This window comes from Oreochromis niloticus, linkage group LG2, assembly GCF_001858045.2.
Source record: "Oreochromis niloticus isolate F11D_XX linkage group LG2, O_niloticus_UMD_NMBU, whole genome shotgun sequence".
NCBI classification, from domain to species: Eukaryota; Metazoa; Chordata; class Actinopteri; order Cichliformes; family Cichlidae; genus Oreochromis; species Oreochromis niloticus.
In genome coordinates, this window is record NC_031966.2 from 20273065 (window position 1) to 20300815 (window position 27751).

Here is a 27751-nt window from a genome sequence, read left to right on the forward strand (position 1 = left end):
CGCGGCCAAAGTGATGCGGGAGGACCTGGGCGGGTACTTGAAAAAGCTTGCCGACCTGGAGCGCATGCAGGACGGGCTGGTGAAGGAGAATCTGGACCTGAAGGAGCTGTGCCTGGTCCTGGAAGAGGAGTGTGTGAGCAGGAGTGACTCCAGTCCAGGAGGGTCCACCGAGCTGAATCTGCCCTGCATGGTGGCCCGGGACCTGGGAGATGGGAGCTCAAGCACAGGCAGCGTGGGAAGCCCAGACCAGCTTCACCTGGTGTGCTCACCTGATGACTGATGGCAGGGGTGTGTCAGCAGCTGAGGACTGGAGGGAGACACAGGTGCTCTGTCAGATAGTACAAATTAATCTGGAGGATTAAAAAAAACAAAACAAGCATTAGGGCTTTCTGAATGCTGCAAAGATTTGTGTGCCACTAGACTTGAGACTCTTTCCACATTTCAGGACTTTACAAAGACATTTAATAGATGTTTGCCAGATGATAACATGTCTAAATTTTACAGTGTTTTTTCTAAAGATTCTCCTGAAAATTCTCCTTTTTCAGTGGTCTGTTGTTGAGAAAAAAAAAATGGGACCAACAAACTGGGTCACATATGTAAATTTATCTCATGCACTGGATTAGCCTACACTGGTAGAAGCCTTTTTCTCAATTGCACTGGACAGCGTTATCTTGGATCTTGAAAACGCAGATCTAAAGATTTATTTCAATCCAGTTTCGAGCCATATTTAGTCCTCTGAATTCCAATAGCACTGAAACAAAGGAAACTATTTGATAATTGCTTTTTTTGCTAATGACGTGTAATATTTTATGCACTCTCGCTTCCTCAGGACAGGATTGGAGTGCCATGTGTGCATGATGATTGTCACCATTTGTAACAAAGCCTGTGAAGCAGCCTGACATGAAGGCCCTTTAGGTTTCCTGAGGGGTGGGGCCACTGAGCATAATGTAACACGTGCAGACTTACACACTCACTTTGGATCAGGCATGGTAGATGTTGTTGGACCTCACGCAGAGCTGAACTGAAAAAAAGTTCTGTCACTATTTTTAAAATTCAACTGGAAAACTCTTTGTATCAAACTGGAAGGTCTACGAGTTTTGGTTGATTTTTATTCTGTTTAAGCCGAGCTGTTTAAATTCTTTTTTTTTCTTCTTTTCTTTGTTTTTTAATGAAGTTGTTGCTGAATTAGCATAAGATTTCTTAGCTTCTTCTTCTGTAACTCATGCTTTGTATTTAATCTGTAACATTAGGAGCAAGCTTAACTTCGAACCTTCTTTAATCTTGATTTGTCTGTATTAACTAGCTTTACTAACCAGTTTCAGTTTAAACCATAGCACCTGGATTACAAGAGGTTTATTTTGTTGTTAGCTGTTTATTGGTGGGCTATGCTCGTAGTGCACTGAAAAGCTTTAAATACAGTGGCTATGACACTCAGTGGCTGTTCTGACCTTTCTTTGTGTGTTTGCCTTGCCGAAAACATGCATTTAACATGACACACACGACAAATTGATTTCTGCATTTGTTCTGACCTTCGTGTCTGAACCAACTGCGCTTGATTGATGCTGCCTTCATGTCACACTGACTGACTTTATGGATATTCATCAGTTTTATTTTTGGAGCCCTATTTGCACAGTCTGGAGAGCTGATGGGGGTGGAGGGGGGTGATGCTTTTACCCACTTAGTGATGCACAGACGTCCTTTGACAGCAGCGTACATACAGATTTTTCCTCCCTCGTGCGCTCCAGCTCTCAATCTGACTCTTGTTCCATCTCCGCCTCTCTACCTCACTCATCCCATTTTAGCAATCCAATGTTCTCTGAGCCGTGTATGTATTAGCAAGAGATTCACTTCATTTTAGGGTAACAGAGGCCACAGTGTTGAGAGTGGAGGGTCAGAGAGCGGCCAGCAGAGTTTGTCAGCGCATGGTGCAGTAATCAAACTCTCTTACTGGCTGCCACTAATGATTAATTCAGTATTTATTACTGTGTCAGGTATTTTCTAAATTAAATTAACTGATATGAAGTATGGCCTCAACACCCAGAGACAAAGGGTAATGTCTTCAAAGTATTGGATTTTTTCTGATCAACACTCCGAAGATGTTAAGCTCAAAGACCACAGAAACCTGGAGAATCTGCAGTCCAGGGGCAGAGCCAGGCAGTGGTCTGGGGTGGTTTTGTCCCCAGAACCAAAAATGAAGCTTGTTGGGGGGGGGGGGGGGGGGGGGGGGGGGGGGGTCTTCGCACATACTCATAGGAGTTAAGAAGTAATCAGACACAGTTGGGTATAATTTTAACAATGAATTAATGTTTATCAACAGTTAAAAAATAATTAAATTAACAACCGTTACAGATTTCTTTTAAAATAATTTAAAATGTGACTATATATGAGTCTTCACAGTGTACATGTCTACATGTGTGAAAACCTATTTCTGCCACTTAAAAAATAATAAATAAATAAACAATTTCTTCATTTATAAGTAAAAATGCTGTGTTATTACCTCAAAAATTTGAGATGACATTTTGAGACAATAAACCAAAATTTTGTCTTCGGATGGCAGAAAAATGTCGATGGTGGAAAGAAGCAACTCAAAAATTTTAGTTTTGACCTAAAGACAACTTTTCATCGGTTTGTGTTTCATCCCAGGCTAAGTAAAAAAAAAATGTGTATAAAAACTGTCTGACTCCATCACTGCTGCGCCTGGAGAATATTCAGCATTACTGCTCAATTAAAAATAAATTACTAGAACATTAAACTTCAATCAGGCAACTGATCAATGAGTCGAATCCTCGTTTCAGTCGCGTTGTCATGTCTCATTTACATTTCTGAATCTTTTTCACACATTTCAAACGATCCAGACAATTGACTCTGAGCAATCTGCCGTTTTTCAGATGATTTTCAGTCACAGTCTCTTGCTTATTTTGCCAATAACTGCACACCATTTCTCTTTGCACACACCTTTGTTCTTTATTGTCTGTTTTTTTAAACAAAGACAAAAGTAAGGCACTGCCCTCCAAACAGTTCATTTCAAGAGAAAACATAAACAGTACCAAAAAATATATTATATTCTCCATAATAAATATGTGATTATATCATTTATAATAACTCCTATGGCCCAGCCTTAGTGGTCAGTAATTTGTATAAAGATAATATTAGGGTTCTGAAAGGTTCCACACATAATATGGACCTGTTAGTTTAAGCTCTTCGTTTCCCTTTTTGAGGACTTTAACAACACACTGTAACAATGTAGTAACTTATCAAAGGGAACATTTTAATGTATTATATCTAATAATATATGATTAAATGGAGTTATCACAGTTATGTCTACAAAGTTTGTATAATTAGAGAATATAGTCTGCATGCAGTGCTTTTGCAATAAACCTCAAAAACACTCATTCTTATTTTATAACTCTGAAAATTAGAAATATAAAGACTTTATATTCATATAAAAACTACAAAAAGTGTAACATTCATCTTCTAATAATGCCACAGATTTGCATATTATCTAAGAAAAGCATCAACTTTCTAAAGAAATCGAGCAGCTGCACGTTGCTCGTTTCGAAATGATAAGAGCCGTCGTTTTCACTTCCATCACATTTCCTTGACATCCTTTATCGCATGCACTGTGACTGCGCTGAAATCAAGCTTAGTGTATTGCCAGGAAGGCAGGGCCGTCGATCACAGTGAGAGGATGGTTGGTGAATGCAGGGAGTGATCCGACTGGTCACCGCTGCTGCTGCTGCGGCGATGAGCTATCCCACAGGGCTGTGGGGCCTGAGACTGCTGGACACTTCCCTGGTGTGATGTAACGTGGGATGTGCTGGGGGCACTGGTGTCTAAAGAGGCAGAGGGGTAGGTGAAAACTGTGCCAGCTGTGAAGGACATGATAGAGGGCGTGGAGAGAACTGGGGTGTGGAGTGACTCTGATTCAGTAGCAGCAGCAGAGGCGGTTGATGTTACAGGCTTTGTGGGGATAGTTATCCTTGGTCTGGGCTTCTCCAGCTTTATGGGTGGTTTGATTGAGGGTCCAGGATTGCAGGAGTCCGCTGGCTCTAGTTTGATGGCTCCCAAAGAGGAAATGGATGGACCTGAGTCAGAATCCGAATCAGAGTCCTCTATTTTGCAAATGGGTCGGTGAGCTTCCAAGACCAGTTCAAGCTTCTCTTTCTCCTTTTGTAGTTCAGCTATTTCCTTCTGCAAGCGGGACTTTTCATCCTCCAGCATGTCCGTCTCCTACAGCAGGAGAAAGACAGAGTTAGATTCATTCATGCCTGACTGAGACAGACACCTTATATTTGGAGTAATATTATATTAATGATCACTCACAGTTTCCAGGGACTCTGTCAGCTCCCGTCTCCGATTGCGACACTTTGCTGCTGCCAGTTTATTCCTCTCCCTTCTTACTCTGCGCCTTTCGACTTCTTCCTGAGATAACTGAAGAGGAGAAGAAAGATTATTACAAAACACAAAGGCGACCTAAACTCCTGAACTGGATTAATCTGGCTTGTTTTAGGCAAACAGCTAATTTCAAAACATCACATGCACAGTGAAATTCCACCACAGGCAGCATGACACAGGTGAAATACTCCCACCACGTGTCCACACTGAGTCATCACAGTCATGGCAGCTGCAGGATTGAAAAGCGTCTGCGCTTTTGTGCCTTTGTAACACCCAAACTCTGACTTCATCCAACATTCTACTGAATAATTGCAGTTAATCCAACATTTCCCGCCCTTTCGGGAGGATGAGTCACGCTCAGACCCCTACAGTGACTCAGGTGTGAGTCACAGAACATGACTTGCCCCTATGAGTCACATGACAGTCCACTTCCTGTTCAATGAAATTACAACTTTATGACGAGGATGTGTGCCAGCGCGTGGCTGGGGAAACGTACAGAATTATACTGTGTGTTGGAAGTCAAATGTAAAGTTACTTTGAATGGGGTGATGTTTCTATAGTAAGAAAAAGCTGAAAATCACCTGTTAATTTTACTGTCAACAAAAACTCACAGTGGAAAAAAGGAGAGTACGACAGTGTGTGTTTAACTCCAGAGCTGAGAAAAAGATTTAAAAAACATATCTTTATATTTTCTTCCTATTTCTCCATACATCTAGAGGAAGTGGCACTATTGTGTCACAGAGAATTACAGGATATTACGCACTGATTACACAAAAGTGATTGAGCCACACTCCACACCTCAGCATCCACACCACATTCCCTCGAGGGAGAAAGCAACTTCCAAGAGGGCTCATTCACTTGTCTCTTAATGGAAAAACAAAAAACCCACAATCATTTGAGAGCTATGTGCTTACATGTTCATCATTCCTGCGCCTTGTTGAAGACGGACTGTTTGCAGAAGCTCTTATGACCCCTGGTCTGAGAAGGTGAGAGTGGGAAGGTGGTGGAACCAGCGGCCTCGCCCCTGGGTGGACTGGGTAAGGAGGTACTGGTGATCGCGAAGGGCCTGGTGGATGCATGAGCGAGGGCTGGACAAGCCACTGGAGGTCCTGGTTGCTTGTGATGGCATTGAGGCTGGGGATAAACTGACTGGACCCTGGCATTGTAAACTTCTAGGGAAAAAAGAAAAACAGTTCAAAAGAAGAAGAGTTTATATAATAAAATATTCACGATAAGTAACAAATGCTGGATAAAAAGTGTAAACTAATATTATTGTGTAACTATTATATAACCATTATTATTAAATATTATTATTTCTGATCTATTACCTGTACAACTAAACTAAATTGCAATATGATGATTTAACAGCTTTAAATTTTTATTCTTTAATGTTAGCTAGAACATTTTTAATTATTTCTCAAAACTTTAACCGTATTGTTCTTATTTGACCCCTAACCTTTTACCCAGTTCAGTCAGTGACAGCACACCTACCTGCTCCTGTTGTGTGGCTGAAGTGCTGGTGTTTCCAAGGGAAGCAGAGTTTGTCCCAGAGGTGCCTGTGTACGGTGGGTTGCCTCTTTCTTGACTCCCAAAGTTTCGATACATCCTCTCTTTCTCAGTGAAAAGAAAACTGAATCCAGCTGTGGCTATATAGTCTTCAGTTCTCACGAAACTAAGTGGTTGAGTCTTGTGTTTTAATTCAAATAGGGGGCAAGCCCACCGACGTGCGTATTCGGTAGAGTCCAAAGAAGTCTTGATGGGGGAGCGAGGAAAGAAATATCTCCTTGTTTTTTCCCCAGTCGTCCAAAAACCTTCGAAAACAACTTTCAGCGCTCGCGGTAGTCCTCAGTCGTACATCCAGGATCGGAAGTCTGGGAATGATCGTGAGGTTGTAAACTCTTTAAGCAGCAGTATATGCGCACCACGCCCCTATGTACTTACGGGAAATAGTGTTGTCTGGAACCTCTCACGAAATTCTCCACGTGTCGTGACGTCATTTACCATATTTGGTGAGAGTTTCCTCCAGAGACTAGTACAGGGATTCCTCTCAAAGACAGCCCACACCTCGTGCTCTGAAACTGGCACTGTAGTGATTTCTCTTATCTGGAGGAGGCTTAAAGCACTGGGTACACTTTATAACTGAAAGCCAAAGCACGGAGACTCTTTGTTTATACTGCAGTGAAATTTGTACATGTTATCAGTACAAGGATAACCAGTTAAGATAAGGGTTGGAGTTTAAAAAAAAAAAAACCACACACACACAAACAAAAAACAGGGGTTTCTCCCACTTGAAAAAAACACTGATCTATTTTTATTGATGCGCACCTCTATTTCCAGGGCTTATGGGAAGTTTAAGACATTTCTTCTTAGAAAAAAACATGAAACAGTGACTAAAAGTACCAGTGTGACGTAACTCCCCGCCTTATCTCCATTAGAGATAGGCTAAGGAGCAGGTGGTTCTTGTATACCTCTTGGTAATTTTCTTGGGCTGGGAGATCATGTCTCATCAGCTTGCTTGGGAACACCTCACTGTTGCCCCAGAAAAGCTAGAGGTGGCTGTGGAGAGGTCTGACCCAGTGACATGGACAACCAGGAAAACACTAATGAATAGGCGGATTAAATCAGTTCAGCCTGCTGCTACTGATGGTGGTGTAATGACGTGGGTGATATTTTCTAAGTGAACATCATATAAACACCACAGTATACCTGAGTGTTGTTGCTGACCAAGTCTATCCCCTCCCTGATCAACGTACTCATCTTCTGATGGCTTCTTCAAGCAGAATAATGCACCTCATCACAAAGCTCAAATCACCACAAATTATTCTTCTGAAAATGAGTTCACTGTATTCAAATGGTTTCCCCAGTCAGCAGATCTGAATCCAATAGAGCACCTTTGGGATGTGGTGGAACAGGAGATTAATAAAACCGTTTTATCATTAAACTCAATGTAAATTAATACTTGCACTTTATTTTTTCTGTAATGATCTCTCAGATTTCTTTTGTTTAAGATAATTTAATTTGATTTTACACTTTTTTCATTGATGTTTTTTTGTTTTTATATGCTATGTACTACTCTATTTCCACTTGTACAATTTGAGTTGTTACACCTCACGGGGATTCAAACAGCACATTTTTCAACTGAAATTATCCTTGAAGATAGATTAGACAAGTTTCTAGAAGTTATTTGAACATAATTTAAGCATATTCAGTAACAGTTTAAGTATACTACCTAAAAAATAACCCTAACAAAAAAAAAAAAATCACAACGACAGAAACCTTTACACAACAAGGGTAAACCCTACTGCTGTCATCATAATAACATACAACTGTAAGCTATATATTTTCTGATGAGTAAAACACATTTTTATATTTTATATATAAATCTATTTGAAATGTGTCATGTATCCTATGGGGTTAGTTGGCGGCACTTTTTTGGCTGCCACTCTCACTTTTCTAACCACATCAGTGTGCATGCATGCTTGTGGATATGAGTCAGTCAAACGGCAAAAAACTGCTTGCTTACTTACTTCACCACACATTTCAACTGCTGTTTCTTACTGACAAGGATAATATAGTAGGAAACAGCTTAACAGACTGTATAGAGGGCCTGGACAGTCTCCTAGACGCCATAGAGGAGGTGGGTGAGAAGAGGACGTTAGCCAAGCTAAGCCCCCCTCCCCCTCCTCCTCCCCCTGCATGACACTGTGGAGGCCCTGAGCAGCTCCTTTAGCAGTAGACTGTTACAGCCCACACCACTTTATGCACAAATATTAAAAAAAAATAATAATACTAACTTTGGTGTATTTTACTTTAAATAGCAACTATCTGTCCATAGTATTGTATTTTTTTTAACTATTTTCTTTTCTATTTTTATTTTCTAATCTATCTTTAATTCACTTTTTCTTCCTGGCCCTTGTGCTGCTGTCACAAATGAACTTCTCCAGTGTGGGATCAAATAAAGTCTATGTCTATCTCTAGCTAGTAAAGATTCAAAAAATACATGCTGTAGATCTGGTAAACGTAGCATGTCCTAGCAGCTGCTGACCTTGCAGTCCCTGGGGACAGAGTTCCTGGCTGCTGACTGTTGCATCAGTTTCTCATATTACCAGTGCTTGCTCCAGGATCAGTATTTTTCAAGGTTAATTCCAAAGACAGATAGCTGTCTACTTGAAAAGGTGTGTTTTGGGGAGGAAAAAGAAAATGTATGCGTGTGTTTCTGTGACCAAGAGAAAAAGAGTGAGAGAAAGACACTGAACATTGAACTTTGGATTCAAATTTCATTTTACCAACAAAGTCTGTGAAAAGCTGAAACTGCCCCGGGGCAAGACATTTTACAGATTCAATACCTGTTGCTCAATGACACATTTCAATGAGCGTAGTGTTTCAGATTTTTGCAACTACACCCCGTAATAATAAACACATGGTATCATATGGGACAGTAGGATAAAGGTGAGCGTCACATGACTAAAGCTTCCGGAATGCAGTGATGACACACCTGCAGTAACTCTGTTGGGACATGCCACAACTTGTCTTCACTTTTTTTTCTCCGTGATTACACCTTCATTCGTCAGCTGGAAGTTGTTGTTTTTGTTTTTTTTTTGATCAAGACAAGTCTGGTTTATTTATGAAATAGATAAACATCAGTGTAAAGAAGGGAAGTAGTGCTTTAATGTTACATTTTTTTTATTCTGAGTGTGAGTGAAACCTGTTGGTTTCTGTTTTACTCACCTTTTTCCCTCTAAAAGTTAGGGGCAAGGGGGGAAGAGGGGGGAAGTGTAGATTCCATTTCAATTTACTCATCCTGAAAAAAAAACATTATCCACACCCACCCACCCACACACACATCCCACATACGTGCTTCACAAAGTGTAACGCTACTGTCATGCCATTTTAATTTATTTGACAGTGCCAGCCACTGTCAGTACTGTCTCAGGTCTCAAATTAAGATGTAACTGGATATAAATATAACACTAATGCAAATTTCTTGCTGTGAAAATAGTTAGGAATATTCTTTTTTTCTGTGTTATAAGCCTGAAATTTTAACTAGAAAATCAAAAAATTATATTTAAAGTACAAAACGACTAAATACTACTGATAGTTGGTAAGAAAGCTGATAAGAGGTATGAAATCGATGGCTATGTAGCAAATATAATTAACTATTAAAAGATTAAGGACTACTGGCAAACAAATGTTCTGTTAGCGAAACTAAAAGTATGTTGGTGCAGCTGATCCAAGTGGAAAAATATCTAACCCCTCGATCCGGAAATGTCAGTTATGCTGCCCTGGAGCAGAAGGAGGGCTTTTGGACTTTTGTTTTTTTGTCCTTAAGAATGGATTACATGACAGAAGAGTTCCTGTCATGTAACAGAGATGTATCACTTTTAAGACATTTCATTCTGTTCATTATCAGTTTTCTATGACTCAACAGTTTATTATTAGAAATTCATCATACACTTAAACCTTTTTGCACAAAAAGAAAGACAAACAATTTGGAGTTTGTTTGTTTTTTAAGCCTATTAGGAGATCAAACCCATTTAGGATCAAATTAGGCTATATGTTGCCCAGGAACTAAGGAGTTTGATGCGCCTAGTTTTGGGTGAAGGGTGTCAAACCTTTCACCTGCCATGGGATATAAAGCAGGCCACTTAATGTTTTTAGAAAATGAGAAAACTGCAGATGAGGAAGGCTTAAAATTTGGGGCTTTTCACTGTATTTTGTTTTAAGAGAATGGTTCAAATAATTCATGTTCAAACCTCTCAATGATGAATGATTTGGAGGTATTTTTGACAAAGAAAAGAGGTTATTACGTGATAGTTTTAGTGATGCAGCCCACTTAGCAGCTGCTAGACTAAAAGTTAAAAACAAATAATTTTGAAGAATCTAAAATACAATAAATCACAATTTTCCTAATATCAGCCCAAGTGCAATTTGAAAAACCCCAACAAATGTTTCTCTTGCATTTAATCAGATCATCTTAATAAGTGAGTAACTAATAGCCATAAAGCAATGACTCAGTTTATAGTAGTGATGCTACTGAAACTGCTCCAAAAATTCCCAACAACCAAACAACCACGTCTGACACATCAGAAATGAAGTATAACAAATACCTGTACATATATTTTAGTCACAGTAGTCAGTGGCTTCTTCACTGAATATACCAGGCTACTGTTCTGAAAACAGGATTAAAATAATTGTTTATAACAAATATGTCTTGGAAAAGCAGCTCTGGGGTAAATTAAACACATTATAAAGGCTAGTGTTTATTTATTTATTTAAAAAATATTTCAGGCTATTTGCATTTAATATCTCCATGAATTGGGATTCGATACTTTTACCTATTTTGCATATCTCTTACTGAAACATAGATGAAACAAATACAACCAACATTTTCTAAACACATAAAAATACCTGGCCTAATAAACCCTGATGAATTAGGTTAACCTTTTACTTGGTTTATTTATGCTGAATTGTGTTTATTACACTATTTCAACAGATAGTAGAACAAATTATCTAAGTGAATTCATCTTTTAATGAATACAAATGTGTAGGTGGCTGGCAATCCATTAAGTCATTAGCATCACATCTTTTGATGGAAAGGTTTTATTAGGTTTTGAAAGGAAAAGTGATGAGATTAAATGCAAATAGAAAGTGGGTGATACAGTTTCTCCCTTAGTTACCCAGTCTCTTTCTTTCATCCTGTATCAGCATGTATAGTTTTGAGTGTGGTTTTCTTTGCATTTCCGTTTAATCATGCAAAGGTCTTAAGTCACCCATTATTTCCTCATATTTTGTTAGGAAAGTATATAATAGGTGCAGCGATTTATTTTCAACACCAAAAACATAGATGGAATTACAGTATAAAAGGGAAAAATAGAGTTTGTACAAATGTAATGAGCTTGAAAGTCAATATTTTGTATGACAACAACACAGCTTCTTGAAGAAATTCAAAGCTCTTCTTCAGATGTCGGTTGCCTTTTGTTCTTTTCTCCATGAAGATGATCCCAAACGGCTTCAATGATGCTGCGTTCTGATTTGGATCCATAACTCAATAGAAAATGCTTGTAGCAATTTTCAGTCCAGTTCTTGTGTAATTAGGCATATCTCAGCCTTTTCTCTCTTTCATTTCCTCCTAACAGCCACCCTTTCACTGAGACGATTTGCTTTGGTGATGACTCAACTGAAAATCTCAGGTCTCAGGTACTGTATCAGGTCTTTGCTGGATTTTATTTTGTGTTTCTCAAGGACATTATTTTTGGATACTGTTCATCTACTCTAGATAATTTTCTTTGTTTTTTCCTGTTTTGTCCTCCACTCCAGTTTCCTCAGATTATTTTAAGGATGGCACTGCACACCATGAAGAGATATGCCAAATTTTCAGCTAATAGTATTTTGGGAATCACCTTGCTGGTGCAAAAAAAAAAAAAAAAAAATGTTTTATGCCTGCCAAACTGTGATATATTTGGGATATATTTTCGTAGATTTAGTTCAGAGGTTCTGGACTCAAGATCAGAGATGGGGAGTAACACGTAATCCAATTACTTTTTTCACGTAACGAGTAATGTAAGGGATTACTATTGCAAAAAAAGTCATTAGATTACTGTTACTTTCCCGTAAGCCCGCTGCGTTACTGCCTTACTAAACCGTCGTGATGAAACGGTCTCGTGACAATGACGTAAGCGCGTGAAATGTCCGTGGCAGCAACAGATGTGTGTAGATAAACAATGGATACCATGGAGTAAGGGAGAGAGTACGACCATGCAGCGTTTAAAGCGTGGACGTACTTACATTACTTTGAGTTTGATTCCGTAAAAAGTACTCTGGAAAGAAAAGTTCTTTCTACAGCGAAAAATTAAACTTCAAATCCGAGCAAGCCGCCACGGGAATGTGAAATTCACAGAGAAACCCCCGGATCCCTCTGACCGCTGTGGCACCGGGCGATCCTCCACCCGCCCCACTCCTGTTAAACGGGTCAAAATAGATTTAAGAGCGACAGGACTTAGTGCCGCTAAATCTTTGATTTTATTTTTTTGCTGTGTTTTACTTGCATCTATTTGAAAGAGCGAGTGTAAACACAAAACAATATTTTATTTTATATGCTGGAATATGCAGAAAATAGGTTTAAATGTTAAAAAATGTCAAAGACAGTTGCATATAATTTATTTTTTGTTTAATGTGTTCAAATATAAAAGATTAAAACTAATAAAACAAAGAGAGGCTTTCCATTTGATTAAATTTTATATGATGGATTATGCATAAAAATGGAATTGGGCTGAAAGGTCTATTGCTTTATTACGTATTCAGGTTGTGTATCATGTTTTTTAAAAGTAACTAAGTAACTAATTACTTTTGAAAATTAGTAATCAGTAACGGGATTACTTTTTGGAAAAGCAATCGGTAATTAGTAACTATTTACTTTTTTCAAGTAACTTGACCAACACTGCTTTATATATATATACATATATATAGCCTATATATAAAGAAGGACGGCTGGCTCAAGACTTTTGCACAGTATTGTACTTTTTACTCCACTGCAGGTTCCGTTTGCTTATTTTGCATTATTCAGATTTTTAAGCTGTTGCTTCCTGAAAGTATATCAACATAAGACGGAAAAGAAACACTCTAGTACTCGTATTATGAGCTGTGTGTTGTGCTGTGTACTCTGCCTTGTGCTTACACCGTTTCTGCCACGCAGGCACACTGAGGTCCACCAACCGCAGTGGATGGGTGGGATCAGCAGTCACTGATAGCCACGTAGCTAGCTACCAACGTTAGCTGTGTAGGTAAGTGCTCTTATCCTCACAATTTTTCTTTAAAAATTAAAACAATATATTATCCCCCAGACCAGACAGACTATTTGGACATGTTTAACGCTACTGCTGGAGCTTCTTATATCGGCTCCCTTGTTCTGCCTAGTTTGAGCTAAAAAGAGGATGTTGTTAACTTAGCTACTTTGGCTAGGTAGCATCTGGTTAACATTAAGTGGAAGCAACAGTAAGTATGTGTTAGCAGCGTACCTAGCAGGTGTTAGAGAAACGCTAGTCCCTTGTAACATTTAGGGTGTTAACCCAATGTCAGCATTAACGTTAGCGTAATGCATAGAGATTTAATGCTAAGTAAGCAGAACTGCTGCTAACGTGTCATTGTCTTTATTTCAAGCTAACGTCAGCGAGTGTTACAATGGACTTGCCACATCATGGGTACCGAGCAAGTAAGTGAATCACCATGGATTGTTCTATCTGCAAAATTTTCTCAAATATCATCACTTCCTATTTTTTTCTGGTCACACAGGGTTCACCAAACTCAGCTGGTTGAGTCACATAATCAAACATGCCAGTTTATTAGGTACACTTACGTATCTTGATGTAGGTTTTAACTGTTATGTGATCGCATAGTGCAATATACGATTATACACTCACCGGCCACTTTTTTTTTTAGGTCCGCTTTGCTAGTACGGTTTTGCTGGCGGAACTGGCTCAATTCTGCGTGGCACAGATTCAACAAGGTGCTGGAAACAGTCCTTACAGAGTTTGCTCCATGTTGATATGATATCATCGCACAGTTAGTGCAGATTTGTTGAGTGCACATCCAGGACACTCTGTTTGTAAAAAGATGGACATGGTCAGGAACAGTGCTTACTTTAAACAATGATGAGTTGGCACCAAGGGGCCCAAAGTGTACTCAGAAAATATCATCACCACCAGCACGAACCATTAATACAATGTAGGATGGAGCCATGGTTCATTTTATTTAGACCATATTCAGATACTGCCATGAGAATAGCACATATCTTGTTGTGCACTTATAGATGGAGGGTTGTTTATCTTGGTAAGTGGTGTTTTGAGTTACTGTTGCCTTCCTGTGAGCATTAAGCCATTCGGCCAGTCATGTCTGACATCAACAAAGCAATTTCACCCAGACAATTGCTGCTAACTGGATATTTACCCTTTTTTCAGACCATTCTTTGTCAACCCTAGAGATGGCTGTGTGAAAATCCCACTACATAAGCAGCTTCTGAAATAGCCAGACATGCCCAACTGACACAAACAGCCATGACATCTTCAAAGTCACTTAAATTCCCCATTTATTCTTATGCTAAGTTGAACATTAACAGGTTTTCTTGACCATGTGTACATGCCTAAATACATTTAGTTCCTGCTACTTGATAAACTGATAAAATATTTCAGTTAACAAGCAGTTGAACAGATGTACCTAACAAAATGGCTGGTATAATTGCTTTGACGTAAGAGTATCATGCAAGGCAAATTAAACCCAAAACAGGAAATTGCTGTAGGTGGGATTTTCTGTAGAAAAAAAGGTGAGGAACACTGGTGTGCCTTGAAGCAATCCTGGTGTATATCAGGAAATTTGCATCAACAAATCATTATTACTGGAGCTGCGGAAAAAGTAATGAATTACATTTATGGTTATTAGTGTACGTCAAAGGTCGGGTAAAGCAAAAAGGATCTCTTTGTTGTGTGGACATAACCACACAAAACCAACTCAAGACATTGAAAATTACTGAAAGACTTACCTGTCTCTACCTGTCTGGCTTCAGCTGAACCAGGCATGTCAGTGGGCCTCGGCCTAAGTGCGTCATTTGTTGGGAGAAGTTAATTACTGTTTAGAAAAATACTTCCTTCTGAAAAAGAGCAGAGGATGTTAACCATATACAGAAAGAACATTTGTTGGATTGTGTGAAAATGCCTAATGAGGTTGTGGATCTAAGTTGGATACTAGTGGAGCTTAACACAAAGCAAAAAAATAAATAACTAAAGGTGTCATGCCCAGAGTGCTTTTGGCTTGTTCTTTAATGTTCCTTAGGGAAAAGATGTTCCCAATTCCTCTTGTGTACCTTACTACTAACTAGGTTTAAATATTGGAGGACTTTGAGGGTCACTGGGAAATTAATATTTTAAACAGGCACTTGTATTTTTTTTTAAATAGATTTTCACTTATTAAGCTCCTTGTTATATTTAGATACTCTTTTACTGTATTTCATTTCCCTTCTTTCTATTAAATTTGACTTTAATTTTTAACTTATTGGGCTGTTTTTTGCCACATATGACTTTTTATTTTATTAAGCCCTTCTTATTTTAAGCTATTTTCTTATAGGTTGTGTTTTAATGTTTTGGCTGCTGTAAAACAATAATCCTGTTTTGTTTTTTTTTCTTTTTTCTTTTTTTTAAATGAGGAAAGGATATCTTTTCTTATTAATTAATCATGTGTTATCTTGCACTCCACTAAAATGTCTCTCTTGCTTTGAGAAGTACTAAATTGTGATCTCATTAACTTATTATAGTGGATTTCACTGTCAAGTGGTTAATAAGTGGCATCCCTGAATGTTTCAGTCAGTTAAATATTAATGTTGTCATACTCTCCGTTTACCCTCCTGTGTCCATTTTTCCACAGCTAAGCCGAGAGCTCGTGCAGCCCCCCCCGCTGGTGACTCCGTCCTGTTTGAAGACACTAGCTCAGCAGCTCCTGCAATGAACAGTCAGGGGTATTACACTTCTGGGTACAATATGGGAGAACCCTCAAATGACATGCAAGGAGGTGGTGGAATGAACAACCTCTTTGCTGACCCCATGGCCAATGCTGCGATGATGTACGGCTCCTCCTTAGCCAACCAGGGGAAGGATATGGTAAACAAAGAGGTGAGTCTCCTATTTGGGGCCGTTTGAGACATAGCACCAAATGTGACTGAATGGAAGATAGGGTGCTAACCAAGAGACTTGTAATTAAGATCAAGATCTGGACTGGTAAATGGTCCAGCTTTAAAGCTGCCACACATTTTTCTCTGTAGTTTTTATTTTTTGCTATTTATTAATTTGATCTTCTCTCTTTTGCACCTTTGCTGGGTTATTTGTTTTGCCATATTTTATTTAATTTTATTAAATTATTGTACTTTATTTAAGCTCTTCTGGTATAGGTTGTGTTCAGTGTTTTGGCATCTATAACACAGTAACTCCCATGTCTGGGATCTTTTAGGACATTGGTTCTAAGTAGGACTAGAGTATCTTAAATACAGCATTTTCCTTTTCAGCAGGGACAGAACTAATGCACTCTCCCGTGTAGATGGTTATTTTTGTGCTGTTTTGTTTATTTGTTCCCTAAAGTGTTTCCTGCTGTTGTTCATAAGTTCATAATGTATTTCCCACCAACCCACACGAGCACAGAGATGAGTTATTTTCATTGACACAGGGGTAATGTTTCCTGCTTTCCAGCTACTCTCCTGGACTCTGAAACATTCTGGTGTTAGTCATACCCAAAGCCATTTCACGGTTGAAACTTTAATGTGTTGGGGTTGCCATTTTAAATGACACGTTTTCCATCAACTAGACTATTTTCTGCTCTGCTTTTTAATATTAAATAAGAGTTGATGATTGTCTTAACAATTTGGGGGGAAAGAACAATTTAAAAACATGCAGTATGTCAATAATGAAGATGTTGTTTTACTGGTTTGGCAGCTTTGATGCACAACATGCCAAAATGATGCATAATGCTGAGAAAAGGAGCAACCTCTTGTAAAAATGATTATGACTCAACCGTATTTATTAGTTTTGGCAGACTTTCTTGTCTGTTTTTGTTAATATTTGCATTTCCTCTGCCTTTCAGATCAGCAGATTCATGTCTGTGAACAAGCTGAAATACTTCTTTGCTGTCGACACCAGATATGTACTGAAGAAACTTATGATCCTCATGTTCCCTTATACACATCAGGTAATCTGAGTCTTCTCAGAGTCAACATAGGGAGACTACATGACATTTATCAAACTTAAGACATTTTCTCTGATATGTTTTGAAACACATATCAGACACTTTATCACTTCTGCAGCTTCGTTTTTGAACATTATTATGCTGTGACTACTTGTTTGGGTATAAAGACACACTGAGCTCATTCAGTTCCTGCACAGTGTAACTTACTCTGATTGTAAATGTGACACCACTCCAAACAATATGTGCCTTGGTAATATGCAGATGTTCCTTAAAAGACCAGGATCACATTGTATTTACAGTTAACTGCTATGCAGTGGTTATAAGCTGCTCAAATTCAACAATAGACAACGCGTATTATATGTGTAGCCAAATTCCTTTTGTCTCTGTTTTCATAAACTGTTTAAAAAACAAAATGGGACACCACTGCTCTGAGTCACGCAAACATCCAACACCCGAGACACAAGAACTGTAGCTCATTTTCAGGTTATTCCATATAGAGTGCCCTCTAAAAACATACGTACACAGACTGGTAATTCCATTTGTGTTCACAGACACACATTATCTGTTTGTTTTTCATGATGGTCAACATGAATTGAAATTGATATATTTTGGAAAGAAGCTTGTGTCTGCAATACGTATATCAGCTTTTATGTGTCACCCTGACAACCACAAAAAGTTTTAAAAGATATGGCAACCAGTGTTTTTGAACCCAGAGCTTTTTATGAACCTAACCAAGTTGTTGTCCATGAACAAACCTAATTGAATCGTTTACAATGCTAAACCTAAAATCGTCATTTTGAATTAAGAATGTGCTAAAAATAATCCTAAGGAAACATAAAATGCCATCATGTCTATTACTGGAAATTAACTTTTTGTTTAGAGAGGCAAAATGGTTCACTCCATCAGTCTATCCAATGCAAATATGGACATGAGTCAGCACAAGTGAAACTGGACAGATGAAAAAGGTATTTAAGAGATCAAATGCAAGGCTGGGAAAACGCTATTCATGTGCATGAATCAGTAGACTAGAAGTCCTTACTATGATAAAGACTAGAAGTCTCTTGCACAGTTAGAACCTTTTTTGGGGGGGTTCACTGCAACAACACAAAGGTATCTCAATTTGGCTGTTATAAACCAAAAGATTTGGCTTTTGGGGTTATGGCATTTCCATAAAAATTTCCATTCACGAGTCTTTGAGTGTATTGTCTCTACTTTTTAATATCTGTGGTTAACAGCAGATTAAAGTTCACTTTGGACATCATCCTGCTGCTGCAAATACTGAGCTAAAACTGGCCTACTACTGCTCGATTGTCAATTTAAAAAAAGCTGCAGCGCTCTGCTTTCCTTGTAATTAAAACAAGCTGATTTGGACCCGAATTTTTTTGTTCTCTGAGGGTGATTCATGTCATATTTGTGTTTTGTATTTGTTTCTTGGCAGGATTGGGAAGTTCGTTATCATCGTGACACTCCACTGACTCCAAGACAGGATGTGAATGCATCAGACCTTTACATACCAAGTCAGTTTCATGTACACACAAAATCATTCCAGGCATAATGTTTTGGGATGTTTGTGTAACATATTAAGTGGGGGGATTTTTTGTGTGTGTGTTTTTTTTAATCCTTTAGCAATGGCTTTTATCACCTACATTTTACTCGCTGGAATGGCTCTTGGCATTCAAAAAAGGTGACTAATCTTTCTTCCACTCATTTGTTTTATGACTCACAGGGAATCTGTGTATGTGAGACAAGCCAAATGTTGACTTTGTGTGCAGGTTCAGTCCAGAGGTCCTCGGCCTGTGTGCCAGCACTGCCCTCGTGTGGGTCATCATCGAGGTCTTGGTGATGTTGCTGAGTTTATATCTGCTGACAGTACACACCGACCTCTCCACCTTTGATCTCATCGCCTACAGTGGATACAAATATGTTGGGTAAATAAATCACAGATGCACATATATTTGCAAAATGATTCTTTATTATTTAGAAATTATTTGCGAAAGCTCCTCCCAGTCATGTATTGTTTTTAAATAAATCATGCTGAATTTACTGAGGGAATGTGTCTGTTTATGTCTTCGTCCAGAATGATCTTCACAGTGTTGTGTGGCTTGCTGTTTGGAAGTGATGGCTATTTTGTGGCGCTTGCCTGGTCCTCCTTTGCTCTCATGTTCTTCATTGTGAGTATTTTCAGTCTGTATTGACAGTATCCTTCAAATCTAAAGTTTATAAGTTTGATGGACTGTAGTATTTACATTTCGTCAGTCTAAATCAGGTGTGTTTAATTCATTTCCTGGGCCAGACTGTAAAGTGAGTCACACTGCTACACCTATTGTCTGATAATCATCAAGAAAAAAATGCCCTTTCTTTCATTTCTTGTTCCTCTTTCCTGTGTTATTTAATTGTCTCTTACTTCACCGATACTTAGGCACAAAAGACAGTACAGGAAGTTCAAATTTTGTGCGCTCTCGTGCCGTTTTCTAATTTTGCAAAGCCGTGCAGTGGGCTGAATAAAATTCCAGGCAGACTGCCTAACAAGCAGAAGAGCCCCGGTTCAACCCCAGGAGGAGGCAAAAATCCCATTGGGGTTACATCAGGAAGGGCATCCGGCATAAAAACTGCCAAATTAAACATGCAGAGCTTACCCGCTATGGTGACCGCTGTGAAGAAGAAACCAACTACGTAGAAGGAGTAGCTTCTTTTTCTCACACTTTTAAAAATGAGAATGATAAATGGTAAAGAATCATGCTCCTTTTTAAAAATATTTTCAAAGTTATGTTTTTATTGTTTAACTCACTAAAACTACAATTAATGGAAAAAAGGAAACAATACCCAAAAAAGGCAAGAAAAAGCAGATTAGTAACCAACATTTACATTCATGCAGCATGTGTACACATCCATATATTTTTCAGATATTTGTTGTTTTTCCAGTTTATCATGTGATGGGTTGTTTACTTTAGTGGCACACCGATTGTACAGCTCTGGCTCTATACTGATGTTTGAAATAATAATAGCTGGTGCCAGTTTAGCCTTATTGGGTCGAGCAGGTGACCGCATGCTGCAAGGCTCAATACAGCAGCCCAGCTTCAAGTCTAATCTGGGACCTTTTGCTGCATGTCATCCCCTTCTCATGTTAAATGTTGAATGAGTAGTAGTAGTAGCAAAGACTTAAAGTATGGGAACAGCTGATGCGGAGAGACAGTCAGCAGAAACTCATTAAAGATACTATCAGTTTGCATAAAGGTTAAAGCTGCTATCAGACATCGGTAAGTATGTTTTTGACGTGCTGTTAGACACAGACTGAATATCCGTTTCCCCTCTGCTTTCAAACTATGTACTTCTAAAGATTTCTTTCTTCCACAGGTTCGCTCTCTGAAAATGAAGATCCTCCCCTCGTTGTCCTCGGACTCTATGGGAATGGGATCGAATGCCAAACCTCAGCTCCGTCTTTATATCACTGTGGCATCGGCGCTCTTTCAGCCAATCATTATTTACTGGTTAACCTCTCACTTGGTCAGGTGACTGTGAGGTGTTCAGTAGCCTATAGTCCAGGAGTAGTGGACCCCAAAAAATGTGGTTGTGAGTGTTTGTATACCTGCCTTTATACGCTCTTTTGTCATTAAACTCAAAGCATACGTAGATGGTGTTGAGTGCAGCGTGCACTGAGCTTGTTGTTGATTTAACAAGAAAGTGTGAAATGGAAATTGTCTCGTCCACCGTAACTGTACAGAACTCTGACAGATGCTTATTTTTCGCCACCTAACCTTGAACAAAAGGGCTTTCACTGAGAGATTTGCTTAATCAGAACCGATATGGTTCAGATCTACTTTTGTATGAAGGCTCGCAACATGCTTCTCAGTATTGACGTTGCACACATGATTCCAGTAACATATTTTGTTTCAACGGTAATGCTGCTGCATTATCTCCCTTTCTTCTGAATCCTGGATTTTATTTATCTACATTTGACAAAGCACGACAATGTTTGGATTTTTCTAGAAAAAATAAATATATTTAGCTTTGTGTACTGAATTCAGACTGCTTCTTTTTGCTTTTTGCTTCTTTTTGCTTCAGGTCATAACAGTATAAATGCAATGTAAGGTGTAATAGCCTACATTTAGAATTCATTCATTTTACTAGAGGTGAAATTAACCTTCATTAACTCAAATATGCACTTGACTATAATGGTGTTACTTGAATTGTACTCAAGTATTTTGTATCAGCTGCGGTGGCATCGACTTGGTAAAGAAGTGAGCAGCTGAAGGAAATTGCCTTCTCTTTCCATTTAGTGCTAATTAGACCTTACAGCAATTAGTTTTACCTTAAACCGAGTGTTTGGTTAACATTTGCAAACGCAAAACATCCAAACCTGCATTTGGAAAATTGCTGCTAAGACATTAATGCATAAATTAATAATTACACATGATTTAGCGTGTTATATAACAATAAACCTAACTAATGTTGTTTGAACCACAAATTTCTGAGATATCCTCAGTATGTTAAAAGTTCAGAGCACTGTTATTCTGCCCGTCCAAAACATGGAGACAACAAGTAACGTAATATAATGTTATTGTTGGCATTAGATTCAGATTTATTTGTCCTTTTGGAAATACCATTTGTGCCTTTTATCAAATGTAATCACAGTAGAGACCTCACAATTACCAACAATCAAGACATAAATGGCAAGAAAGTTCTGCCGTAACATCACTAAAAAGCAAACGACGATGTGTAAGTGACACCCATATCACACTACATCATATGCTCTCACCTGGATTTGTTCTATACAGTTATACTACAAGTCCCCTGGGCACAAGATGTTGGCAGAGGTTGGACCGTGTACCTCCATGCTAATGGTAGTAAGGTGAATCCACCATGAACAGGCTGTAATGGATCTCTGAGGATGTCTCACCTGTTTTTCAGTACTCATGATTCCCAAAGTTGTTAACATCCAATCTTACAGCCCATGTTTACAATCTTATTGAGTTTGTAATTATTAACTATAAAAAATAAATACCAGTCAATAAAACATAAAGCTAGAATGATTTCTACAAATGAATGATAAAAAAGAACCAGTGTACCGTGCCTCTTACCCTAAGACAGCTGGGATAGGCTCCAGCGACCCTGAAAAGGAGAAGCGGATGGATGGATGGATGGATGGATGGATGGATTTCCTGTTTAATGTGTTATATATTGGTGTAGTATGGTAGGTTATAAGGGATGGTTTTGTCAGTAAGAAACCTGTAAAACATCCACTTTTCAGACTTTTGGCTCCTGATGTTCAGACTCTTATTATATGACTCATCTGTAACCACAAAATACAGTCAGGAGTTTAAAATGTATGTCCTTCTACTCTGTAATTTTCACGTGTTTCAAAGCCATCCTGTGGGCCGGACTGGACACTTTAGCGAGCCATTTCTGGCCCCAGGACCGTATGTTTAATATCCCTTGTCTGCCGGCTGTGGCTGGTGTCAGACCAAATGTTGTGGGAACGCGCCCGGATACGCGCACCCTGCACAGCGTCCTTATGGTGTCCATGGAAACCACGGACCGCCACAGAGAGCGGAGTGAAAGGTGTCCGAATGAAAGTCTACTTCTGAACATCAGGATTTCACCTTTAACTTTTTTTTTTAACGACATCGACATTTAAGAGGAGGCAGTTCCCACCATAGTCCCTGCTTTGGTGATTTGGTGAGTAACTAGTTTATATTATACGTTTGAAAGACTAGCTAACAGCGCCGAGCGGGTCACCTGTGAGGGGGGAAAAGGCGGCTTTCTACAATAGCTAAATGAAACTTTATATTGTTCCGCCATTTCCCTGCTGAACTGCTTTGTAGAACCATGTGGCTTCACACACAAACCTCCAGAGCCTTATAAGTGTAGATTAGATATGCTATAAATGTCTTATTGGCCTTGGTTTTCTTTTGTTTTGTTTTTTTAATGTTTAATAAGCCTGGTCATGGTCAGTAGACTACGATGAGCAGTAACTTTCTCTGGGACCTGCACTTGTCCTCTGACTTCGTTTGCCTTTATTAAACTGGAGCAGTAGGAGTGGACTTTGGACGTTTAGTGGATGCTCATCAGAGGGGAACGGGTGGCAAACATTTACCTGCTATGGAGTTCTTATTTTTCCAGCATTTTCAATCTTTTTTTTGTTTGTGTGTGTGGTGATCTAGTATGTTTGGCAGTTAAAGTCAGGTATATTATACCTGAAAACAATAAACAACAACTTACAAATACAGGTACAGTCCTTGCTGTTCCTGCCTGTCCTGGAAGTAATTTGTATCTTGATGACTTCATCTTTCCTCGTTCTGATTCATTTCATCCTCATCTTTCAGCTGCATGACCCTGGAAGCTTCGCCCTGAGAGTGAGATGGAAAACAGCTCTCATACACTGCCACACTCGTGCCCCTCTCCCGCCACTATCAGAGGGCCTCTGCCGTTGTCCTCCTCACCCCAGCATACCTCCTCAAATGGTCCCATTTCACTGCCACTTTCGCCTATCTCTTTCCCGCCATCCCCAGCCTCATTTTCTCCAGCAACAGCAGAGTCTGTTCACTCCTGCTCCCCTCTTTCACACTTTACAGTGTCTCATTGCCTCGAAGGACAAAGCGTAGCTGACCAAGATGACCTGACCTGTCTCAGCTGGCTGCATCAGAGAGGGAATCTGCTGCCACTGCAGCCCCTCACCAAAATGACACCGCTGCCTCAGCAGGAGCCCTCCATGGCTTCCCAGCTTCTTCCCGCTGCTTTGTCCAAGCCGCCGTACTCCTTTAGCAGTCTGATTTTCATGGCAATAGAAGATTCGCCACAAAAGAGGCTTCCAGTGAAGGACATCTATGAATGGATTGTGAACAATTTCCCCTACTACAGGACGGCAACGGGTGGCTGGAGGAACTCTGTCAGACACAATCTGTCTCTGAGCAAGAGCTTCCGACGCATTCAGAGAGACAAGAGCCAGGTGGGTGCTTAAATAACAGAACAACACCAAACTCATTGATCTGAGTGAACTCCTCATTGAATCCAGATGGTCTGAATTCAAAACATTGGTTACAACTCCCGAAAATGACTTGTGCTGTGTTTTTGAAAACTAGCATCTGTTACATGGATTTGTTTGTTTGTTGCAGTCAGTGGGGAAGGGATCGCTGTGGTGTGTGTGTCCAGAGTACCGGCCAGCGCTCCTCGAAGTGCTCAGGAAGACCCACAGTTATCACAGCAACAACAGCAACCTGTTACACAAGCCTGCACTGTGAGTATCTGCAATAGGGATTTGTAAAAACTAGCTTTAGCGCCCCATGCTAAGGAACGGCCAGAAAATCCAAATTGTTCAACAAGAAATGAGTCACCCCTCTTTTCTTTATATTTTACTCTGAAAATGGGGAAATAGAGACAGAGATTTATTGGAATATGTGCAGACATACATGGAAATATGGGTACTTTTTAAGGCTTGAATGATTCATAGGTCAACGTAAAAATTCTTCTGAAAATGGTCAGGTACAAAACCTGGAGTGTGAGTGACTGAAAAGGCAGCCAACGTCCGAAGAAAAACTTTGAAAGACGTTCAGAAAGCTGAGGGAACTATTGGACAGGACTAATTTTAAAAATTACAGTAAATTCGGTTACATGGAAGCAAAATAAAGATTTGAGGGTGGCTCAATATTTTTGCACAATACGGTAGTTGATGTGTAAAGGATCTTCAGTTTTAAAAAGAAAAATATGCAAACATTTACAGGCATCGACCTCTCTTAAGGTTTTGCTGCCTTTCTAAGTAAGTTTTTAACGCGGTGCTGGTGAAACATTAAGGGGCTTCCACACAGGAAGTGACTCGCAGCAATGTGGTTTCCAGAGAAGTCAGTGACATTCAGTGACTTCGAGTGACGATGGTCCCAGGTTAAACCTTTCTCAACTCCTCTGGTCTCCACGTCATTGCAACTGAAGGTGATGCAAAATGCTGACTTTATTAAACTGAATATTTGGGTATTCCTTCACTATCTTTTGCCTTTTTTTTAAAATAAGCAAACATATTCACTGATATATTGCAGAAGTAGGATGAAATATCATCCATAGCTGTCGTCCTACATGCTATTTTTCTTTTAACACAGTATATTTCTCTGCTTACCCACCACATCAGTAAAATCTAATATGTGAATAGTGAAGGAGTGTTTCTAAATAATTTTAATGTCTCTCTTGCTGTGATGTGTGTTGTGCGCAGGTTGGAGGGAGAAAGCTACAAGATGCCTGCTGAGTGTGATTCGATGGAAATATCAGGTCAGGACCTACATACTGGACCCGGTATGAAATTGTTTCAGTCGTTTTATCGGCGGAGTAACAGCCCTCTGTGACACTTTTATCACCTGCAGCTTGTCTGTAGTTTTGCAGCTTTCCCAGCATGCATCATTGTTCCTGTGTTTGTGTTCTGTTCTCATGGAAACTGCCTTCCATTACCTTGGCAACCCGGCAATAGCCTGGCTTTTTATGAGTGCCCCCACCCCACCCCCTCCGTTTTATTTCCAAGCCTCTTTGCCACACGGGCCCACGTCCTCGCTAAAGAATCCCACAAGTGGTTGTTCAGCCAAGCTGCAGGAAGATGGGTTATTAATGTTAATGTTGTCTTTCTCATGCAGATCCCCTTTCTCACACCCTCCTCCTGTCCACCGCCGATAGTCCGATTTTAGCCGAAAACCCGCTGTGCCTTCTGACCCCGGATCATGAGGAGCTCGTCACCATGGAGTCTGTGGAATACCAGCAGGAGGAGGTGTGCGAAGACATGGAGAAGGACCCCCTGTCTGACAGCGGTTACATCGAGCTGCACTATTACGAGTCTCAGCAGTACCAGTACCTTGTGCTGCCGGACGACACCGAGCTCGACCTGGAGACCGTGGAGATCCTGCAGCTTGATGCCGAGGCCCAGGAGGCCGCCGGGTCACTGCTGGACCTCGCAGGCGGTGGATATTAGTTCAGATCCTCAAAGAAACCCTCCTGGTACGACAACACTGCCCTATAGCCTGTTTACTGCCCTGTAGTGATGTTACAGTATAGATCAAATTAACTGATGGAGTATCGTTCCACATAATTTCAGGCTTCCAGTACACAAGCTGAATATATCACCATAGCATCCCATCCAGCCTGAACAGAGCCTTCAAGGTGTAGAACTGAGACAAAAGTATTAAAAATTAAGTGATTCCACAGTGATTTTCTAACATGTTAACATCGTTCTCAGGGGTGGAAGGAGTGCTTCAAGCTCAATACAGAGTGCTGTTTCTCGACTGAGAAGTTTCCCATTTTCAGGGGTGACTAACACGCTGTTGAAATGTTCACGTTTAATGTACAGCGAACAGCACATTGACTCACTTCCACATCGTTACCAGTAAAATATGAATATGTGTTACCCTCTTTCACTTGTTCTAAGCGGTGACCGTCTTTTCTTTCTAAGAAAGTTTCTGTAGGACATTCAAAGTAAACTGTAGTTGACAGTCTTTGTTGTTTTCAGCAACACTGTTGCTTTGATAGTTGAAGAAAACAGATAAAAAAAATTATTTATAATGTAGCTATGATTTTAGATTGTACTTAAGAAGTACAGGGAAGCACTTCTCAGTTATAATAAGTACTTCAAATTTTATTTCTAATGGTTTTTAATGTCCATTATTTTCAAGATTATCTTTGCTTGAGTTTATTTTATTTGCACGATGTCTTCAATCAGGAACAGTTTGATTGACTCACTGCCATTTTAACCACTTTACATGTCGGTTACACTGAAATTCTCTTCATAAATTGTATGTATTTACAACAGTTTTGGGTTTTGTAATCTAATAAATAAAATCTGTGATGCCGTTCTTCTGAGCTGTGCATCGGTTGTTATAGTTTTGGTTTTATTTTGTTTTTAATGTTTGTTTTCCGCTTCAGTGAGTTTGCTTGGTTTGGTTTAGTTTGATTTGGTTAAATAAGTTTTTAATGATAATGTCAAAGTTATGATTTAAGAAATTCAGAATAGATTTGTACAGGACAAATAAAACATTTTGTGCAGCCAGTGCATTCACAGTTTTAATATGTGCACCGGTCCCTCTGTATACCGCACTGGACCCCTACATGTCTTCATGTGAGTGGTGGACATGTAGCTCTGTGGGCTAACGCCTGACCATCAGGCACTTGCCCCAAAATAGCTTAAGAACTATTCTACAATTATGGGACATTTTCTTTTCCAGCCATGAATTTGAAAATAGTCCATGCACAAAATACTAAACATACATTTGTTGTGTGCACCTGAGACAAAATGCGGACCCAGTTGTTGAAAAAGTTGTTCCAAAATATTATTTCAACTCCTCAAAAAAGGACATTTATCTTTTGGCCCAACTTCTTGATAACCAAATTACATGTCGTATATAACTGTTTCAATATTTTGTTTACGCTTACAATTATTTAGCTATCTTCAAGATCAACATATTTTAAAGAACAGTAATTATGAACTGCAAGTTATGTCTCACAACATATGTGCCATCCTGTGACCGAAACTTATGTAGCCTAGAAATGGAAGAGATAAAACAGTGAGCTGGCATGGTAAAGAGGAAGTGGCATGAACATCATGGGTAGACCAAAGGTCAGTTCTCTTTGACATATTTGCATTTTTCTTGACTTTTCTGATTATATAGAATGTGTC

General features: G+C 39.4%; 4 protein-coding genes across 12 annotated transcripts in view; 3 read left to right on the top strand and 1 right to left on the bottom strand.

Moving 5' to 3' along the window:
* Window positions 1-1434, top strand: part of ccdc85b (coiled-coil domain containing 85B) — a 2540-nt gene extending 1106 nt beyond the window's left edge. Inside the window, exon 1 of the mRNA XM_025911225.1 lies at window positions 1-1434. This exon is cut by the window's left edge and continues 1106 nt beyond it. Within this exon, the coding sequence (XP_025767010.1) occupies window positions 1-280 (280 nt within the window). The 3' untranslated portion in view covers window positions 281-1434.
* Window positions 1435-2938: 1504 nt separating this feature from the next.
* On the bottom strand, window positions 2939-6298 carry fosl1a (FOS like 1, AP-1 transcription factor subunit a). 2 transcript variants are annotated; one of them, XM_003444614.5, is made up of 4 exons: window positions 5887-6298; window positions 5310-5564; window positions 4324-4431; window positions 2939-4230 (listed from the first exon to the last, which is right to left on the bottom strand). In XM_003444614.5, the coding sequence occupies exons 1-4, from the start codon at window positions 5998-6000 to the stop codon at window positions 3676-3678; spliced, it is 1032 nt and encodes a 343-aa protein (XP_003444662.1). In that variant the 5' UTR covers window positions 6001-6298; the 3' UTR covers window positions 2939-3675. The 2 variants fall into 2 exon arrangements, with proteins under 2 accessions (XP_003444662.1, XP_005467543.1); XM_005467486.4 differs by having other exon boundaries at window positions 5310-5567; window positions 5887-6296.
* A 6724-nt stretch (window positions 6299-13022) lies between these two features.
* yif1a (Yip1 interacting factor homolog A (S. cerevisiae)) lies at window positions 13023-21132 on the top strand. 6 transcript variants are annotated; one of them, XM_025911259.1, is made up of 10 exons: window positions 13023-13175; window positions 13552-13603; window positions 13831-13897; window positions 15805-16049; window positions 17011-17115; window positions 18551-18629; window positions 18739-18796; window positions 18885-19040; window positions 19190-19283; window positions 20467-21132. In XM_025911259.1, exons 2-10 carry the CDS (start codon window positions 13589-13591, stop codon window positions 20623-20625), a joined length of 978 nt encoding a protein of 325 aa, XP_025767044.1. In that variant the 5' UTR covers window positions 13023-13175; window positions 13552-13588; the 3' UTR covers window positions 20626-21132. The 6 variants fall into 6 exon arrangements, with proteins under 6 accessions (XP_025767044.1, XP_025767050.1, XP_003444660.1 ...); XM_025911265.1 differs by having other exon boundaries at window positions 13025-13171; XM_025911267.1 differs by lacking the exon at window positions 13023-13175 and adding an exon at window positions 13372-13386.
* Window positions 21133-22311: 1179 nt separating this feature from the next.
* Window positions 22312-26930, top strand: si:ch211-145o7.3 (forkhead box protein N2). Of its 3 annotated transcripts, XM_005467489.4 has the most exons (6): window positions 22312-22788; window positions 23436-24058; window positions 24225-24346; window positions 25310-25389; window positions 25722-26079; window positions 26177-26930. In XM_005467489.4, exons 2-5 carry the CDS (start codon window positions 23471-23473, stop codon window positions 26051-26053), a joined length of 1122 nt encoding a protein of 373 aa, XP_005467546.1. In that variant the 5' UTR covers window positions 22312-22788; window positions 23436-23470; the 3' UTR covers window positions 26054-26079; window positions 26177-26930. The 3 variants fall into 3 exon arrangements, with proteins under 3 accessions (XP_005467546.1, XP_019220652.1, XP_005467547.1); XM_019365107.2 differs by having other exon boundaries at window positions 22321-22788; window positions 25722-26930; XM_005467490.4 differs by having other exon boundaries at window positions 22439-22788; window positions 25310-25365; window positions 25722-26930.
* Window positions 26931-27751: the final 821 nt, after the last annotated feature.

Coding starts and splice junctions, on each gene's coding strand:
- fosl1a (XM_005467486.4), bottom strand. CDS start 6,000: ATGTATCGAAACTTTGGGAGTCAAGAAAGAGGCAACCCACCGTACACA. Junction 5,568..5,886: donor CAGCCACACAACAGGAGCAG/GTAGGTGTGCTG, acceptor TTTTTTCCCTAG/AAGTTTACAATGCCAGGGTC. Junction 4,432..5,309: donor GGCGCAGGAATGATGAACAT/GTAAGCACATAG, acceptor TCTCCTCTTCAG/TTATCTCAGGAAGAAGTCGA.
- yif1a (XM_025911259.1), top strand. Junction 18,797..18,884: donor GCTCTTGGCATTCAAAAAAG/GTGACTAATCTT, acceptor CTTTGTGTGCAG/GTTCAGTCCAGAGGTCCTCG. Junction 19,284..20,466: donor TTGCTCTCATGTTCTTCATT/GTGAGTATTTTC, acceptor TTTCTTCCACAG/GTTCGCTCTCTGAAAATGAA.
- si:ch211-145o7.3 (XM_005467489.4), top strand. CDS start 23,471: ATGGAAAACAGCTCTCATACACTGCCACACTCGTGCCCCTCTCCCGCC. Junction 24,059..24,224: donor TTCAGAGAGACAAGAGCCAG/GTGGGTGCTTAA, acceptor TGTTTGTTGCAG/TCAGTGGGGAAGGGATCGCT. Junction 24,347..25,309: donor CTGTTACACAAGCCTGCACT/GTGAGTATCTGC, acceptor TGTTGTGCGCAG/GTTGGAGGGAGAAAGCTACA.